The 19600-nt window shown below is 44.2% G+C and overlaps 1 protein-coding gene across 1 annotated transcript in view; it reads left to right on the top strand.

The window, feature by feature from the left end:
• The first annotated feature begins 3300 nt into the window (after nt 1-3300).
• LOC109917571 (E3 ubiquitin-protein ligase TTC3-like) overlaps nt 3301-19600 on the top strand; it is a 110379-nt gene continuing 94079 nt past the window's right edge. Inside the window, exons 1-3 of the mRNA XM_048615338.1 lie at nt 3301-3376; nt 9787-9820; nt 14152-14314. Coding sequence (XP_048471295.1) covers nt 3374-3376; nt 9787-9820; nt 14152-14314 — 200 coding nt within the window. The 5' untranslated portion in view covers nt 3301-3373. The remainder of the gene's footprint in view (nt 3377-9786; nt 9821-14151; nt 14315-19600) is intronic.

Below are 19600 nucleotides of genomic sequence, written 5' to 3'. Positions count from 1 at the left end.
CCTTACTCCCGCGCAGAGCGCCACCTACCCAGGAGGACCAGATCAACGGTTACATTTCTATAGCACCTCCTGGAGGGCTTTACAGATAATGAAGCACTTTCTGAAGTGAACTCCCACACACCAGAACAACAAGGTGCAGAGCTGAATGAACACAGCAGGCCTAGGAGCAGAAAGGCTGACGTTTCGGGCCTAGACCCTTCATCAGAAATGGGGGAGGGGAAGGGGGTTCTGAAATAAATAGGGAGAGAGGGAGAGGCGGATAGAAGATGGATAGAGGAGAAGATAGGTGGAGAGGAAACAGACAGGTCGAAGAGGTGGGGATGGAGCCAGTAAAGGTGAGTGTAGCTGGGGAGTTAGGGAGGGGATAGGTCAGTCCAGGGAGGACGGACAGGTCAAGGGGGCGGGATGAGGTTAGTCGGTAGGAGATGGGGGTGCAGCTTGAGGTGGGAGGAGGGGATAGGTGGGAGGAAGAACAGGTTAGGGAGGCAGGGACGAGCTGGACTGGTTTTGGGATGCGGTAGGGGGAGGGGAGATTTTGAAGCTTGTGAAATCCACATTGATACCATGGGGCTGCACATCTGCCAATGTGGTATACTGCATCCGCTGTACCCATTGTGGCCTCCTCTACATTGGGGAAACCAAGCAGAGGCTCGGGGAACGCTTTGCAGAACACCTACGCTCGGTTTGCCATAAACAACTTCACCTCCCAGTCGCAAACCATTTCAACTCCCCCTCCTATTCCTCAGACGACATGTCCATCCTGGGCATCCTGCAGTGCCATAACGATGCCACCCGAAGGTTGCAGGAACAGCAACTCATATTCCGCTTGGGAACCCTGCAGCCCAATGGTTTCAATGTGGATTTCACAAGCATCAAAATCTCCCCTCCCCCTACCGCATCCCAAAACCAGCTCAGCTCATCCCCGCCTCCCTAACCTGTTCTTCCTCCCACCTATCCCCTCCTCCCACCTCAAGCCGCACCCCCATCTCCTACCTACTAACCTCATCCCGCCGCCTTGACCTGTCCGTCCTCCCTGGACTGACATATCCCCTCCCTAACTCCCCACCTACACTCACCTTTACTGGCTCCATCCCCGCTTCTTCGACCTGTCTGTTTCCTCTCCACCTATCTTCTCCTCTATCCATCTTCTATCCGCTTCTCCCTCTCTCCCTATTTATTTCAGAACCCCCTTCCCCTCCCTCATTTCTGATGAAGGGTCTAGGCCCGAAACGTCAGCCTTTCTGCTCCTATGATGCTGCTTGGCCTGCTGTGTTCATCCAGCTCTGCACCTTGTTGTCTCGGATTCTCCAGCATCTGCAGTTCCTACTATCTCCCACACACCAGGCCTTGTTATCATATATTCTGCTATTGCACACAACCCATTGTTAGCCATTAGCAGTCCCCATTAATAGTTATGCACCCTCCTTGCCAGATTGTTATCCACTCCTTTGTCCAACTATTCTTTTCTGTCTTTGGCTCCATCTCCAACTATCGTTCACTCCTTACCATCTTCCCCCGATCCCATCAGTATTGTAAACTGACATTTTCCTAGTTCCCATCAGTTCCGAGGAAAGGCTGCTCAACCTGAAATGTGAATTCTGATTTCTCTCCACAGATGCTGCCAGACCTGCTGAGCTTTTCCAGCAATTTCTGTTTTTGTTTCTGATTTCCAACATCTGCAGTTCCTTCCGTTTTTACTGTTTGAAGTGTCGTGCCCACTGTAAGCTGGGAAGCACAGCAGCCAATTTGTCTACAGCCAGTTCTCAGAAACTGCAATGTGATCATTGCATTACCTGTTTTTACAATGTTAATTTAGGGATGAATATGGGCCAGAACATTGAGGGTACCCACTCCCCTGCTCTTCTTCCAGGTAGTGACATGGGATATTTTGCATCCACTGGAGAGGGAAGACCAGGCCTCAGTTTAACTTCTCATCTAGATGGCACTCCCAAAGTGTAAGACTCCCTCAGTATTGCATCAGCCTTGATTTTCTGTGCTACATGAAAATTGACAGCAAATTTTACACAAAAAGTGGTTAAGTATCTGGAATGCATGGCTAGAAATAGAAAGAAACAATATCAAGGTTTAAGAGGCATCTCAACAGATACATGAATAGGTAGAGAATAGAGGGATATAGACCACAGAGACAAAAGGCATCCTGTATTGGTGCAGGCTTGGTAGGAGAGCACACTGACATAGAATCATTTTACCTTAAAGCATTAAAGAAGACTATTTGACCCATTGGGTTTATGCTAGTCCTTTGGAAGAGCTATCCAATCAGTCACAGTTAAGTAAGGGCAACCCCTGGAATCGCTTAGTCTATGCAACATAAGCAGCATGGAGAAGAAAGTGACACATCTTCCAACTTGTCAAACGGAAAGTTCATTCAGGTTCAGAGAGTCTAGTAATCCAGACACATAAAATGCTCGTCAGAGAGAAGATCAGAACTTCTTCAGGGTGGGCCAGAGAGGGCATCAGTGCCATCAAACAGAAGAACTGAACATCCTCCACACACCCAGGCTATTGCTATGGGGGACATGGATTCAAATCCCACTGCAGATGGTGGAATCTGAATTGTTAATAAATCTAGAATTGAAAACTAGTCTCAGCGACGGTGGCCATGACAACAATCGTGGATTGTTGAATTAACCCATTCTGACTTACTAATGTCCTTTCACGGAGGGAAATCTGACGGTACAGGCACAATGGGTCGAATGGCCTTTTTCTGTTCTGTAAATTTTAAATTCTATCATCTTTACCTAGTCTGACCTACAGGTGACTGCAGACCCTCAGCAATGTGGTCAGCTCCTAACTCCTCTGAAATGCGAAGGGCAATCAGGGATGGGCTACAATGCCAGCCTTGCCAATGGCGACCACATCCAATGACAAAGAAAAGTAGAAGTCACCTGATGGGAATTCAGTGATGCTAAATCTCATCTTTCAAAGGAATCACAGTCCCCTTGGGTGACACCATATTACTTTTTGCCTGTTAGCTGACCTGGAAGCAAAACCCAACCTTTCTCCTTTCATCATACTTTGAGAGGACATGGGCTTTCACAAGAGAAGCAAATCAGGATTGACAAATGGCAGTGTAATTTCAGTCCGTAGACAGTAATTAAATCCGAGGGATAAATTTGAAATAAAAGTGCCGCGCAAAAGCATATAGATCGTTTCTTGAGAAAACATGCCAAAGGGAGCACGTTTGGACTTCTGAATCAACGGAAGGTGCAATGCCCCTTTTAATTATTTTCCCCGTCTGAACGCTCGCGATAGCTTTAGTTCTGTTGTGTATGTGTGTGTACATGTGTGGGTTTTTCTAGTTGGAAGAGGAGAGGAGAGACACAGATATCCGTGGGTGAAATCGCAGCGACATATGGTGAGGAGAGCCGGCAGCGTGCTTCAGTTTCAAAGCGCCGTGATGTATCAAACAGCGCGCGGGTTACATTGTAGCGAGCTGGGGGGAAAATTTACCTCGTTTCTCCCAGCGTGTGAAAGATTGCCCATATCAACCCACACCTTTCCCCTCACTTGTCTCTTCCTTTTCATTTTCTAACTGACCTGGCAGTTACAATTTTGGCAGGTATCTCTGTCTTAATTCCACCCACCCCCCTCAAAAAAAACTTAAGTCCAATATTAAGTGTAGCAATTTTGTTCAGCCCTCGTCCCATTCGAAAGCCATTCGGGGCTTCCTATTTATTTTGGAGGGGTGGGGGGCGTACAGGGACTGATCTGGCCGGATTCAGATGGAGTTGGGAGAGAGGCGGAACGGAAAGAGTTCTGCCTGGATGCAGTTTGAATTTCCAGGGATATCTTCTCTGTGAGTGTTTTGTCTTTAAAGCACCTCGGTTTCAGTTGCATGTGTGGGGATTGGTTTGGGGGCATGACCTTAGCATCGCTGGAACTCTGCCTCCAGCACCGCCTGTCATGTGCCGTGAAAATGCAGGGAAAAGAAACAAGTGCATTTGCGTCGTGCCTTTCATGACACACCAGGCACATTTAAGAGCTTTGCAGCGTGTGAAGTACTTTTGAAGCCTAGTCGCTTGTGTATTGTGCCAAATGTTGTGGACGAGTTGAGCTCAGCAAGTTCCCCACTAAACAGCAATAGGAGAATGACCAAATCATCTGTTTTTGTGATGTTGATTAAGTGAGCAACATTGACTGGGATAACAAGGTGTAGAGCTGGATGAACAGACCGGGGAACACTTCCCTGCTCTTCTTTGAAATGATGTCATTGGATCTTTTTACCTGAGAGGGCCTTGGTGTAATGCCTGTCTTGAAAAAATGGCACATCTGACAATGCAGCACCATCTTTGTCCTGCACTGGGGAAGAAGCTTTGGTCTGCACTCATGTACTGGGTTGGTAAAGTTGAAGGGCTTTGTTCGCTGCTTGGAATTGAACAGGGGTGAATATTGTATGTGGATAGTTACACCCCGTTCCTGCCCCTAGAAACTGTCAGCCAGGAGGCTCAAATCACTCCTTTTCTTCATTTATATTCTCGCCATATCATGTTTTCTTTTCTATCTCAGCACGTTTCATTGTTATTTGTGTGTAGGCCTATTCTTTCCATTTGGAACTTCTGAGCCAGGCCACTCACCAGGAACACGGGGTGCTGTTGTGCAAAGCTGGTCAGATTGGACACAAAATAAAATGTCAAATATTTTCCTAGCACTGTGTTTTGATGCATATACCCCCAATCCATGAGAATTTCATTCCTTTTTGAATGAAGCGAACCATCCCAGGCTGGGGCAAGTGGTTTAACACTTGAAACTTTTCCTAAATTTCATTGCTGCACGTGATTTACTACTCGTACGTTCATTCCTGCTTGCAAGTGGACATAAATGAAAACAAACTATTACCTCATCCTAGTGACAGTTCCATCAGAATAAAGCTAAACAGCAATTCACAATCGGAGTCATTCACTATCCTGTTCTAAGCCTTCCTCACTGCAGCACTGTTGTTTCTGTGACAGAAGGTTGTAGGTTTAAGCCTCCCTGCAGATCTTGAGTACCTTACCTGGGCTTTCACTCCAATGCAGTACTGAGTGTATGCTACACTGTCATTTTTGGATGAAATGTTACACCCAGAAAGTAAATGATTTCCAAAAGCAAAATACTACAGATGCTGGAAACCTGAAGTAAAGACAAAAAAAAGGCTGGAAAAGCTCAGCAGGTCAGACAGATGGTGGGCTGCTCAACTGAAATGGTAACTCTGTTGCTCTTCACAGATGTTCCCTGACCCAGAGTCATTTTTAATGTAAAAGATATCGACTTTTTGCAAAAATAATGTAGAGTAGTTTTGCTCAATTTTCACAACTGGTGCCGTTAAACCAGGTGATGTGGTCGTTGATCTCATTGCTGTTTGTTGGAGGTTGTAACCCCTGCTGCCTGTTGGTTTTGCCTCATTTACAATAGTGATTGTACTTCAAAAGTATTTCTTTGGCTGTGGTGCATTCTGTGAGGAAAAAAGAAAAGGTGGATTTTTGCAAGGTCTGATTCTTGGGTAGCCCTGGGGACAGAGTCAGTAATGTCTCTGCTTCTGAGCTAGAAATACCACATCCCAGTCCCACTCGAGGACTTGATAGTCAGAGAAGGTGAGTTCATGACCAGGAAGGTTGATTGGTAACCTGCGAGTCCTGCCCATACGCTGACAGCAGGCCGTGAGAGTGGGAATGTCTTCCACCTGACTGTCGTGCTTGATGTGGCATTGTGTTTGTCATGTCTTTGGGGACAGGCTTGTAACCTGCGCAAAAGAGATGCAAGTTACAGAAGCAGAGCAAGCTCTTGTTTTCTTTCCTGCCTTGTGCATCACTGGATGATGAAAGCTTTCTGTGTCCATTTTTCTTTGGTATATTTTCATGACCTGAGAGCAGAGGATACCAACCCGGGCTTGGGTGCAGAAACACTGGTGACCCCCTAATTATTTCACTGAAGTGCAGTTAGCTCAATTGGCTGAATAGCCAGAGTTGGAGTTCAGGATAAAGTCAACGTGGTTTCATTCTCTGCAGTGGCTGTGGTAGTTCATTGAAGCCCTGCCTCCTTACCTTACCCCACATTTAAGGAATGGATACTCTTAAAGTATTCATAACCGATTGTCTCTCGTTAATGGAGAGAGATGCCTATGGTCCATGTGGGACTATCACTCCTTACGTTACTCCTTCAGTCAGGAGTATTTTTTGACATGCCAGCCGAAACTAATCTGATATCTCTGCATACACTTTTAACAGAGATGCTTGCCTGGTGAGCAGCTTTATTATGGACATACAGCACAGAAACAGGCCATTCAGCCCGATCAGCTATGATGGTTAGCAAAACATAGAAAACTAAGTCCCCCAGATCAAGAAGTAGTTATTTGTCCATCAATATTTTTGACATTTTATTCTGTTGATAAATCAATTGAATCTCTGTCCTGTGAGTTTATATCTGAAACCTGAATAAGAAGCATCTGGAGATCTAACCTTTGTTTACAAGTCAGCTGAAGAAATGTTGAAAAATGTTATTTTGAAAAGTATTTAACATCCAGTCTAAACCTTCTATGTTCTACATGTTTTGATTGCAGTCATAAGTTATATTGCTGTTTGTATTTGATTGTGGATGTATAAAATGGAAATTAATGCATAACATGTATTCATTTAGATTTGCTTAGTTGAAAGCTCTCAACTGAAGGTTTTATCTTTAGCAGACCTTGGTTACTTGGTTTTTAAAAATAAAGACCTTTTTTTTAATCTAATTGGATGAATGCCTGTAATAGAGATTTAGAAGGGACGGTTTGGTTTTTTTCTTGCCAATTTTCTTTCCTACTGGGGTTAACCCTTTTACTGGGAATATGGTTTCACAAGCAGCACCAATCTCAGAACCTTGCTAAGATGAACATGATTCGTTATGTCAGCCTTGACAGTGAGTATCACAGTTGAGTCTGATCCTTTATTCCTTCACTTTTCCATGCACACTCTTTGCAGGGATTTCTGCTGAGTGATTCAGGAATTGTAGTTGCTCATGAAGACCAGCTTGATATCTGCCTTGGTGAAACTCACCTAGTTTAGCCCTGACTGGGCAGTTAACATCATGTGATTTTTGTGTTGGAGCTGTCAAAATACACTCTCTTTTATTTAAAAAAGAGATGCATTTATATAGCTCCTTTCACACCCTGAGGTTGTTTCAAAGCATTTTACAGACAATTAACTGCTCTTGAAGTGTGATCACTGTAAAAACACGACAGCCAATTTTCTCACAGCAAGGTCCCAGAAGTAGCAATGTGTTAATGATCACAGTTTGTTATTGTGATGTTGTTTGATGGGTTAATGTCAGCTAAGACACTGTAAGAGACCATAAGATATAGGAGCAGAATTAGGCCATTTGGCCCATCGATCTACTCTGCCATTCAATCGTGGCTGATAGGTTTGTCAACCCCATTCCCCTGCCTTCTCCCCATAATCCTTGATCCCCTTACTTACCAAGAACCTGTCGATCTCTATCTTGAAGACGCTCAATGCCTTAGCCTACACAGCCCTCAGCAGCAATGAGATCCAACGATTTACCACCCTCTGGCTGAAGAAATTCCTCCTCATTTCAGTTCTAAAGGGTCCTCCCTTCACCTTGAGGCTGTGCCCTCTGGTCCTAGTCTCTCCTACTAGTGGAAACATCTTCTCCATGTCCACTCTATCCAGGCCTCTGAGCATTCTATAAGTTTCAGTGAGATCTCCCCTTGTCCTTCTAAATTCCATTGAGTACAGACCCAGAGGCTTCGGCCGCTCCTTATATGACAAGCCCTTCATCCCCAGGATCATTCTTGTAAACCTCTTCTGGACCTCTCCTCTGGAGAGTGGTGGCTGTGTGGAATGCACTGCCAGCAGTGGTAGTGGAGTCAGATGTATTAGAGACATTTAAGCGACTCTTGGATAGTATTATTGTTAGAGGCCAGTCAATTACCAAAGGTCATAGATCTAAGATAATAGTAAAATGTAGGGAATGGATGACAGTAAAATGTAGGGAATGCAGGGTAGTTTGATCTTAGAGTAGGATAATAGGTCGGCACAACATCATGGGCCAAAGGGCCTGTACTGTGCTGTACTGTCCTATGTTCTATGTTCTTCTTGGACCCCTCCAAAGCCAGCATATCCTTCCTTGGATAATGGGCCCAAAACTGCACACTAGGGAGAACTTGCCTGCTTTTCTTTAAAGCAGTCCCGTGAGATTATCTTAATGTCTAACTAAAAGGGTAGATAGCAGAGGTTTAACATCTCATCTGAAGGGTAACGTTGCCAACAGTGCAACACTCCTTCAAACATGCACTGTAGAGTTAATTTTAATTTTTTGTACCATATAGGGGAGGCGATGGCCTAGTGGTATTATCACTGGACTGTTAATCCAGAGACCCAGATGTTCTTCTGGGGACCTGGGTTTGAATCCCACCATGGCAGATGGTAGAATTTGAATTGGATAAATATCTGGAATTAAGAGTTTAATGATGATCATGAATCCTTTGTCGATTCTTTTAAAAACCCATCTGGTTCACTAATGTTCTTTTAAGGAAGGAAACTGCCACCCTTACCTGTCTGGCCTACATGTGATCCCAGACCCACAGCAAAGTGGTTGACTCTTAACTGCCCTCTGGGCAATTAGGGATGGGCAATAAATGCTGCTTAGCCAGCGATGCCCTCATCCCATGAATGAATAAAAAAAGCCAGGCTCTCGAGTTAGTTTGGTCAGTTGGTTGGACAGCTGGTTTGCAATGCAGTGTGATGCCAATGGCATGGTTCAATTCCTGCAATGGCTGAGGTTAGCGTGAAGGACTCTCCTTCTCAACCTCTCCCCTTGCCCAAGGTGTGGTGATCCTCCGGTTAAACCACCACCAGTCATTCCTCTCTAATGACAGTGCAGCCCTATTAGGACTATGGTGACTTTACCTTGTCTCATTATTACGACTGCCACCAGCAGCGTACAATGTTCTACTTCCTCTCACATGATATTTCGAGCTCATGGAACAATTCGGGGATAAAACCAAAAAGCAACATCTTGTGCCACTATCAGAATCTTATGTGTATGTGTTATAATAGGTATAGAGTCATACAGTATTACAGCGCAGAATGAGCACATTCAGTTTATTGAGTCTGCACCAGTGTCAAGCACCTATCTATTGTAAGCCCATTTCCTTGTATTTGGTCCATTGCCTTTTATGCTATGTCATTTCGAGTGTTCGTAAGGATTCCCACCTCGACCAACCTTTCAGACAGTGAGTTCCAGATACTCATTACCCTCTGGGTGAAAAAAAATTCCTAAATCCCTTCTAAACCCCTTGCCCTTTATCTTAGATCTATGACCTTTGGTAATTGACTGGCCTCTAACAGTAAAAGTTTATTCCTATTGACCTTATCCGTGCCCTTAATACTTTTCAACTTGCTCCAAGGAAAACACACATCATTGCTGGGCAACATTCTGTGAATCTCCTCTGCACCTTCTCCAGTGCACTAATGTCCTTCCTATAGTATGGTTACCAGAGCTGCACACAGTACTCCAGCTGTGGCCTAACTAATGCGCTATACAGCTCCATCATAATCTCGCAACTCTTGTATTCTGTGCCTTGACTAATAATGGCAAGTGTCCCATGTGCTTCTTAACCACCCTAACACCCTGCCCGGTTGCCTAACACATCAAAGTGTGTTTGCATAGGTTTATAGTTATTTCAGGAAACATTTTATAAAGTTACAAAGTTGTTTGTTACAAATAGTGCGAGTAAAGACATTATCAATTTTGGATGCAACATTCTGACTTAGAACCTTTTAATTACAGAAATCTGTGACCATGAGGTCTTCAATATCAGTTGGTAAGTATTTAAAAAATATTTTTGGATATCTGTTTTAATTATTATAAAGTGTATTACTCCTTTTCTGATTGTCCGCAGCTGCCATATTGAACCCCATTCTTCTGTGACTGTAGCCCTTTAAATGCTACTCAAGGTGTTGTCTTTAACACGTGTGTGTGTGTCGGTCTGTGTGTGAAAATATTTCATTATAGAGAAGATCTTGAGCTGCAACTAACGTGGTGGTAGAATTTCCAGGAATTTCTCCTGCTCCTACTGGAGGCACCTTGAATGGATTATGGATTGGTGTGTTTGGTTGCCTTCCATGGCCATCAAATTCGAGATGGGGCTTGAAGCCATAGGCTCTGGTCCAGAGGTTGTGGAACTACACACTGCTCCACAAGACCCAAGAGCACCCAGTCACTGCTTGTAATGTCCATTCTTCGGTTAGAATCATTGAATCCCTACAGTGCGGAAAGAGGCCATTTGGCCCATCGAGCCTGCACTGCCCCTTCAAAGAGCATCCCAACCAGACCTACCACCCCTCCCCTCACCATATCTCTGTAATCCTGCATTTCCCATGGTTAATTCACCTAGCCTGCATATCTCTGGACACTTTGGGACAATTTACCATGACCAATCCACCTAATTTGCACACCTTTGGACTGTGGGAGGAAACTGAAACCCATGCAGACATAGGGAGAATGTGCCAACTTCTCACAGATAGCCACGCAAGACTGGAACCGAACCAGGGTCTCTGGTGCTGTGAGGCAGCAGTGCTAACCACAGTGCCACCTCATGTAGGTATGGATGATACCCGAGGGAGCCCTGGCCTGTGTGGTTCAGTTTTATAATAACAACAACAATTTCTACTTAATGTCCGTACATTATCTCAAGATACTTTGCTGGAGTGTTATAAAGGCAAGTTTTTAAGAAATATCTTGAAGGAGAAAGGCAAGGTGGAGTGGAGAGACTTCCAAAGCTTAGTGGGGTGAAGCAACTGCAGGTATTGGTGGAGTGATTAACATCAGGAATTCTTCAGAGACCAGTTAGTGGAGCAGATATCTTGGACGCTTCTGGGCCTGGAGGAGATTACAAAGATGGGAAGAGATGAGACCATGAAGGAATTTCAAAACCAGCATGAGGACTGGAAAGCCTGGAGGGGGAACTGCAGCAGTGGAAAGGACAGTTGGGCTCTCTTGAGTTATCTTTTTTTCTTTTCTTATTCTAAGTTACTGTGAATGGCACCGTGTATGTACGGCGAAGGTACACACTTTTCACTGTATTTTTACATTGAACACAAGTGACAATAAATGATTCAATTCAATCCAATTCATTTATAAAATCAAGGTGTTGTCAGTGAGTGCAGGGACACTAAGTGAATGCAACTTGTGGAAGTAAAGATGTGCCATTGTGCTTTGGATTGCCTGAATTTTATGAAGATTAGAATGTTGGAGATGAGTCAGGAGTATGATGAAACAGCAAAGTATAGAGGGAATGAAATGAGGAAAAAGAGTTTTGGCAGCAGACGAGCTAAATCATGTGATGTTACCAAGGTGGAAATAACAGCATTGACAGACATCTTTGTATCCTGTTTGGTCACAGGTGAGTTCCCAGAGGATCGGAGAGTAGCTAATGCTGTCCCATTGTTTGAGAAGGGTAGCAGGGATAATCCTGGAAATTGCAGGCCTGTGAGTCTCACATTGGCGGTAGGGAAATTATCAGAAAAGATTCTCGGGGACAAGATCTATACATATTTAGAAGCAAATGGACTTATTAGCGATAGACAGCATGTTTTTGTGCAGGGAAAGTTATGCCTCACTAAATCGATTGAGTTTTTTGAGGGAGATGTGCGAGGCAAGTTTTTCACACAAAGTGTGGTGAGTGCCTGGAATGCACTGCCAGAGGAGGTGGTGGAAGCAGACACAATAGTGGCATTCAACAAGCACCTAGACAAATATATGAATAGGAAGGGAATAGAGGGATACAGATCCTGTAAGTGAAGATAGTTTTAGCATGGAAGGGAAAAATGTGTCGGTGCAGGCTTGGAGGGCGGAAGGGCCTGTTCCTGTGCTGTACTGTTCTTTGTCCTTAACTGGTCTTTATGGTGGTGTAGCTATATGGTCAGCATATTATCTTGAGGTTACATATGACACCAAGGCTGCAAACATAGACTGGTTTAACATCATGTAGAACTGGATGAACATAGCAGGCCAAGGAGCAGGAAGGCTGACGTTTCGGGCCTAGACCCTTCTTCAGAAATGGGGGAGGGGAAGGGGTTTCTGAAATAAATAGGGAGAGAGGGGGAGGCGGGTAGAAGAGAAGATAGGTAGAGAGGAGACAGACAGGTCAAAGAGGCAGGATGGAGCCAGTAAAGGTGAGTGTAGGTGGGGAGGTAGGGAGGAGATAGGTCAGTCCAGAGAGGACGGATAGGTCAAGGCCTCCTCTACATCGGGGAAACCAAGCAGAGGCTCGGGGACCGCTTTGCAGAACACCTACGTTCGGTTCGCACTAAACAACTGCACCTCCCAGTCGCGAACCATTTCAAATCCCCCTCCCACTCCTCAGACGACATGTCCATCCTGGGCCTCCTGCAGTGCCACAACGATGCTACCCGAAGGTTGCAGGAACAGCAACTCATATTCCGCTTGGGAACCCTGCAGCCCAATGGTATCAATGTGGACTTCACAAGTTTCAAAATCTCCCCTCCCCCTACCGCATCCCAAAACCAGCCCAGCTCATCCCCGCCTCCCTAACCTGTCCTTCCTCCTACCTATCCCCTCCTCCCACCTCAAGTCCCACCCCCATCTCCTACCTACTAACCTCATCCCGCCCCCTTGACCTGTCTGTCCTCCCTGGACTGACCTATCTCCTCCCTACCTCCCCACCTACACTCACCTTTACTGGCTCCATCCCGCCTCTTTGACCTGTCTGTCTCCTCTCTACCTATCTTCTCCTCTATCCATCTTCTATCTGCCTTCCCCTCTCTCCCTATTTATTTCAGAAACCCCTTCCCCTCCCCCATTTCTGAAGAAGGGTCTAGGCCCGAAACGTCAGCCTTCCTGCTCCTCTGATGCTGCTTGGCCTGCTGTGTTCATCCAGCTCTACAACTTGTTATCTCAGATTCTCCAGCATCTGCAGTTCCTATTATCTCTGGTTTAACATCAGACAGTTGCCAAGCAGAAAGCTGAAGTCAGTAGCTAGAGAGTAGAGCTTGGAGCAATGTGTGAAAACAATGTCATCAGTCTTCCCAACATTAATTAGAAGAAATTTCTGCTCACCCAATTCTGGGTGTCAGAGAAGCAGTCCGATCACTTAGTAAGGAAATAGCAAAAACTGCACATGCTGGAGTCAGAGTTGATACAGCGTGGAGCTGGAGGAACACAGCAGGTCAGGCAGCATCAGAGGAATAGGAGAGTCAGGCCTCTGATGAAGGGCCTAGGCCCGAGATGTCGACTTTCCTGCTCCTCTGACGCTGCCTGACCTGTTGTGTTCCTCCAGTTCCACACTGTATTGACTGATCACTTAGCAACGCTGGGGGTGTCAAGAAAGGTGGTGGTGAGGTGGAGCTCAGTACCGTCACTCAATTTCTACTATACACTCAACAACTAACTTTAGGGTGATGTCACGGAGGGGTAGTGCATGGACGAGAAAGAGGAGGGGCCAGTGATCGATTGTTGCAAAATGCCAGAGTTAATGATGTAGGAGCAAGAACCAAGCTATTGTGGGTGATTCAAATCACATGGTAAATTCAACAACAATTTTTCTGATTTGTATTCATGTGTTTGCTTGCACCATATTCTCAGTTGACTGTTCTATGCAACAGTTTGCAACAGTTCTATGGTGTGCATACTACAGTTTCAGGGCAGAATACAAACAATTAACTAATTGAGCCTCCAGTGCTTTATTCTATCAATAAGCCAAAGTCTACAGTGTGTCAGATAAAATTGAACCTGAAAGATTATATTGTGCCCTGAATTTTTGCCTCAGAATGCAGGGCACTGCAAATTTAGTTCTGGAGGAGAAGAGATGCTGTGTTTGACTGCCTACTGCAGACACAGACGTTGTGTGGTAGAGGCAGGCAAAGTAGCTGAGACTATTGTTGTACAATTATTTCTAACTCGATATGGTTCCAAAATGAACATATTGTAATAGCAATGATTGAAAGCAAATGCGAGCATCTAAGTTGCCAATTTTGGTACTTAAAACACAAACCTCTGATAATACACTGATGTTAAAGGTTAAATATGGGAAATATTAATATGCCATTTAAGAGTCAAATGGTGAACATAAAAGTCATTCTTTTCACATCCTGTTGGTGTTTCAACTTTTCCCATGTTTTCTCATCCCTTTAGAAGAGATGGCTTCTGACTGGTGCAAGATGACATCAGAGCGTTATTTGCAACACTGTCACCTCACTTTTATAAATGTATTTAATGAGCTTCTCTTCAGTCAGCAACATGAGCCAACAAGATACCTCAAGTGGGCCCAGGAAGGACTGCTGCTCAGTAAAAAAGTGTAAGTTTTTTTTTAATATAAAAATATACAGCACATTAAAGGGAGCCATGACCCAGTTTGAAATTATTAATGTTCGCCGTCATTTCTTCTCTAAGTGACAGCATCTTTGGGATGTAGAATATTGTGGAAGTCCAGGAGTTGCTGTCAATGATTCTACACTACTCCAGAGGATTGCACTCGAGGTTGTTTCAGCTTACAGTCTGAGGGGAGGCAATGACCTAGTGGTATTAGCGTTGGGGTGTTAATCCAGAGACCCAGGTAACATTCGTGGGACCCGTGTTCGAATCCCGCCACAGCAGCTGGTGGAATTTGAATTCAATAAATGTCTGGAATTATGAATCTAATGATGACTGTGAATCCATTGCAAATTGTTGGGAAGATACCCATCTGGTTCACTAATGTCCTTTAGGGAAGAAAACTTACTTGGTCTGGCCTACATGTGACTCCAGACCCACAGCACTGTGGTTGATGCTTAACTGCCTTCTGGGCAATTAGGGATGGGCAACAAATGCTGGCCTGGCCTGTGACGCCCTCATCCCGTGAATGAATAAAAAAAAATCAACAGCAAATCATTGAATAAATAAGAGCTTCCACTCTCAAATCCTGAGACTCACGGTAAACCACTTGAATGATGTTGGCGATGAGGTGGAAATGACCTCATGGACATCAGTGTTATAGATGTGTCACATACATATAACCATGTGTAATTGGCGTCAATTTCACTTGATGTCTAATTTCCATGGCAGTGAATATAAGTCACTGGAGTCTTTGAAATTACATTCTTAGTCCTCACTGTGCTCATTAGTAATGCAGTGTTAAGGATTCCTGTTTAGTGTGTGACTTTTCAATGTTTCATGGATGATGGAGGAATCTGTTATCAGCTTTTACCTTAAGTACCTTCTAATAAATATGAAGAAAGATGTACTTTCAGGAAAAGTCACTGTAAGGAAACCAGATTTTTTTTTAAACTTTTCATTTAAATTCTGATATGAATAGGTTTTAATCCCTGTTATAATATAATTCCGCTTCTAGTAAAACATCTGGGAATGGGGTTAAGAGGACAGGACTGATTCAGCAGGATAATGCAATTGTGACAGCTTGAATGGTCTCTTTGACTGTGCTGTAAAAATGTTAAGAAAGATTAGTGCATCTTCCATTGCATCGGTCACATTGAGTCAGAGAAGACAGTGTTTTGTAGCAATAGTGGTGTTAACTGCCACGTATGAGACAACATCAGGGCCACGGAATTACAGTGACTCAATAAGTCAAAGCCCATTTTTAGGAAATGCTCTTGTGGGATTTCTAAAGTTTTTTTGTTTAGGATTGTATTCTGCGGTTTTTTTTTTATGGTGTGAAACCATAATGAATCAGCTTCATTATACATATACATTCCTTTTCCTATTTAAACGTTTAGTTGTTATCTCCTTTATAAGCTTTAGAGCTAAGCAAGACAGTAAAGTGCTGTGTAAACTATGCCAGTTGGAGTACAAAACAGCTGCATTGGGCTCCTCTTGCGCAGGCATTGTCATGATCTTTGGTGGAAATGGGATGAAAGCCTTGAAGTTTCTCAAGACCAGAATTAGGTTTCATAGACTTTGTGATGCAGTGGGTCATCCTTTAGTCTGAATGTGACTTCCCAGTTATTTCAGTTAGTAAGACCAGAGGGTATGAATTTCAATTAGTGAAAGTTGCATTTAGAACAGACGAATTAGCAAGAACGTTTTTTATTGAAAGATAATGAATGTTTGGAATTTCTCTTTTCTTTTCCTCTCCCAGGATGTGGGCATTGCTGACTAGGCCAGATGTCACTCATTCCTAATTGCCCCTGAAGAAGGGGTTGATGAGCCATTTTCCTAACTCTCTGCATTCCATGTGGTGTAGGGACACCCACAGTGTGGTTAGGGTGGGAGTTCCAGGATTTTCAACCAGTGACAGTGACTGAACAGTGATACAACTTCAAATCAAGATGTTATGTGGCTTAGAGGGGAACCTGAAGTTGGTGGTGGTGGTGGTATTCCCATGCATCTGCTGCCCTTGTTTTTCTAGGTAAAGGTCACAGGTTTGGAAGGATCCTTGATGAGTTACTGCAGCAGATCTTATAGATAGTACAAGCTGCTGCCACTGTGCGTCAGTAGTAGAGGGAATGAAGGCTGAGGATAGGAGGCAGGACGGGACACTTAAAGCAGATGTTGGTGGCATTCAGATCTAGTCTGGGAAGTGTTTATGCATTGATGGTCCACGTGGAGTATACCTGTCCTTGGCTAACGTGGTGTCAGCACGGGATAATCCTTACAATGTCATTCCACGTTTGTCTTCTCCATGCTATTTAATATTTTATACACCCAATGGTATTCACCCTTAACCTTCTCTTGAAATGCTTGAAGTTAATATTAAGAGGTAGCTGTAGAGACTGTACAACAGGGTGACGATGGCTTTGAATCAGAATTGAGGGAGGAGGGAAGGTGAAGAAAATAAAAACCGGGTTCCTATCTGTGGCTTCACTCCAATTCAGTTAACCCTCCGGGAAGTGATATGCTTTCCTTGTTACCCACACATCAGTCAAAGTGAGGCTGTTGTTCCATGGTGGGAATGTCCCTACCTCTGGCCTAGGAGACCTGGACGCAAGTCCCACTTGCTCAATAACATCACTGTACAGGTTGATTAACAAAATATATGCGTCAGTCAAAGCCTGGTTATCTCTCTTGTCATAGAGTCATCCTTAATGCCCACTGAGCTATTGGGTGAGCCCTTAAACAATGCCTTAGGCAATTCATCTAATCACTGTCCTATCCTAAAAGCTCATTCAAGGCCCAGACCCTTTCAAAATCTCACCTAGTCTTGCCGTTCTGTTTCTTGTGAAACCTGTCACAGTCCTTCATGGACAGGAGCTGTATCTCGGTTATCTTAGAATCTGTTGACAAAAGGAGCTGGAGCTGTGCCCTGAGCATCGTGGAGATTGTGTAGGAGTTCCAGCGGCAGTATTCACACCCATTGCTTTATGTTAAAATTAAACACCCAGCTTAATGACTGTGCAATAAAAATAAAATTCGTACCTTTCAACTCTTTGTCTTGTTAACACACAAGGTTGCTTACTCTGGTTAGATATATTCCTGGATCTTTCAGCACATGAACACTAACCACTGCCCCCCCCCCAATCCAACCGTCCTACCCTTTATTCCCATCCACCACTATTTTTACAACCAGTAAACAAATTGAACAAAACATCTGCACGTTCTTTCACTCCAGCTGCTTGCTCCAGTGCTTACGAAATTAATCTATAATTTGTGGAGTCTCCAGAACAGTTGGGGAGGGTTGTTGCTGGAGGTGGATGTCTAGGTCCTCAGAGCATTGTCAAAAAGCCAGCATGTGAGATTCAGAGGGGGCTTGGCAGGACAGATGCTGAGTTTCATCCCCCACGGAAACCTAGCCGAGGGGATACACAGTTCTAGAATAAGGCAGCTCCCATTCAAAAACAGGGATGATGAGGAATGTACTCTCTGATGGACGTTAGTGTTTGGAGTTCTCTCCCCAAAGGAGACTGGATCATTGAATATGTTTAAGGCTGATTTAGGCAGATTTTTGATTTTAATCTGAATATTTCCTAATTGGACTATTCCGAGGTCTTATTAGACACCTTTGGAAAATGTGGGACCTGAACTCTGGTCTCTTGCCTCAGAGATAGTAACACTACCATTGCACTATAAGAGCCCTAAAATAAAATTATGCCTTAGTTTAGATATTTTTAATCAGCCTGTTCAAATGTGTTATGACTTATTGTCTGTGTGGCAGCTGGGATTTGAACCTGGACCTTCTGACCCAGAGGTAGGGACACAACCATTGCATTGCTTAAGGTCAGGTCAGATCAGCCATGAGATTATTGACCAGAGGGCCAGGTTCAAGGGGCCATATGGCCTCCTCATGCTCCAATTTCTTATTTTCTGATGTCATTATTCTCTCAAGGGTGATCAGCCCATGCATCACGGCCCATTCTCAGAATGTGCTTGTGCTTGCGCTTTTCTCCTTCTTTAGTTCACTTGTTGTCAATCTTATCTCGCAGGAAGCAGTGGATCTGTGACAGCTTAAAACCTCCGGCAGCCTAAACTAGGCCCTGAATCCCAGATAGGTTTGCCCAAACATGGGCATTTGTCTGATCCTTCGTCCCCCACATCCTTTCCCTTACCACCAAGTCAACCACAACAACCCTAAAAACAAAACATCCAGCAACTTGGCTGGAACGTTGTGTTCCTGACTGAATTTGAAGGGAAACGTTTAGTTGTAACAAATGGGAATTGGGCTCTGTTGCAACCTCACAGCAAACAGTTTTATTGTTCCAAGGAATTTGGAATTTGCATCCTGTTATACCAGTTGGTGAGCTCGCTGGGAGAGTGTTTACTGAAGGAGACGAGGCACCGTTAGCTCTGAGCTGGATGGCCCTGTGTTCAAGTAGGATTGTGGACCTTTTGGTCATAGCAGGAGCATTGAGCAGCTTCAAGCAGGTTATTAATTAGTCTGGAAAAATTCTTTCGGTTGTTCCATACTGTTCTCCAATGGGTGGACAAAAGTTGCAAACTGTAGGAGATGGAAATCCAGACCCAGTTTGTTATTTCCCACTATGCCAGTTATCTGTTTCCTTTCATTTATTCAATCTCAGGTTGTCACTGGCCAGACCAATGGTTATTGCCCATTCCTTTGTTGCCCTTGAGAAGGGATTTTACTCAGTGACATGCTGCATTGCTGGAGTTAGAAATTTCACCTGGTGACCTATGACTCAATGAGCTGGCGTACAGTATGGTGTAGTATGCTTGTGTGTGAAAGAAGGAGAAAAGTGAAATCTTGCATTTATATAGCATCTGGCTTGAAATGTAGTCCTTATTGTAATGTGAGGAGCATGGTAACCAAATTGTGTACAGCAAACTCCACAGCAGCGATAATGACGAGATAGGCAGTTTGTTTTTTTTAATGTTGAAAGTGGGCTAAACATTGACGAGTGGGATGCTCTTCGGAGGATCGGTATGGAATCGATGGGCCAAATGATCTGCTTCCACACCATAGGGATTCTATGATTGTAGGACAGTGCGTGGCTCCTATTGACGTATGAAATGGGAGCAGAATAGATCATTTAGCCCTACAGCTTGCTCTGCCATTCAATAAGATCATGGTTGATCTGTGCTTCGAATTTCAATTCCCATCTCCCCCATAACATTTGACCCCCTCCCCCCATTTATTTACCTCTGCCTTAAAAATATTCAGTGACTCCTCTTCTGAGGCACAGAGCTCTAAAGTCAA

This window comes from Rhincodon typus, chromosome 32 (genome assembly GCF_021869965.1).
Source record: "Rhincodon typus isolate 14 chromosome 32, sRhiTyp1.1, whole genome shotgun sequence".
NCBI classification, from domain to species: Eukaryota; Metazoa; Chordata; class Chondrichthyes; order Orectolobiformes; family Rhincodontidae; genus Rhincodon; species Rhincodon typus.
The sequence above is the reverse complement of the archived record's forward strand: the minus strand, read 5'-3'. Positions and strand labels throughout refer to the sequence as shown.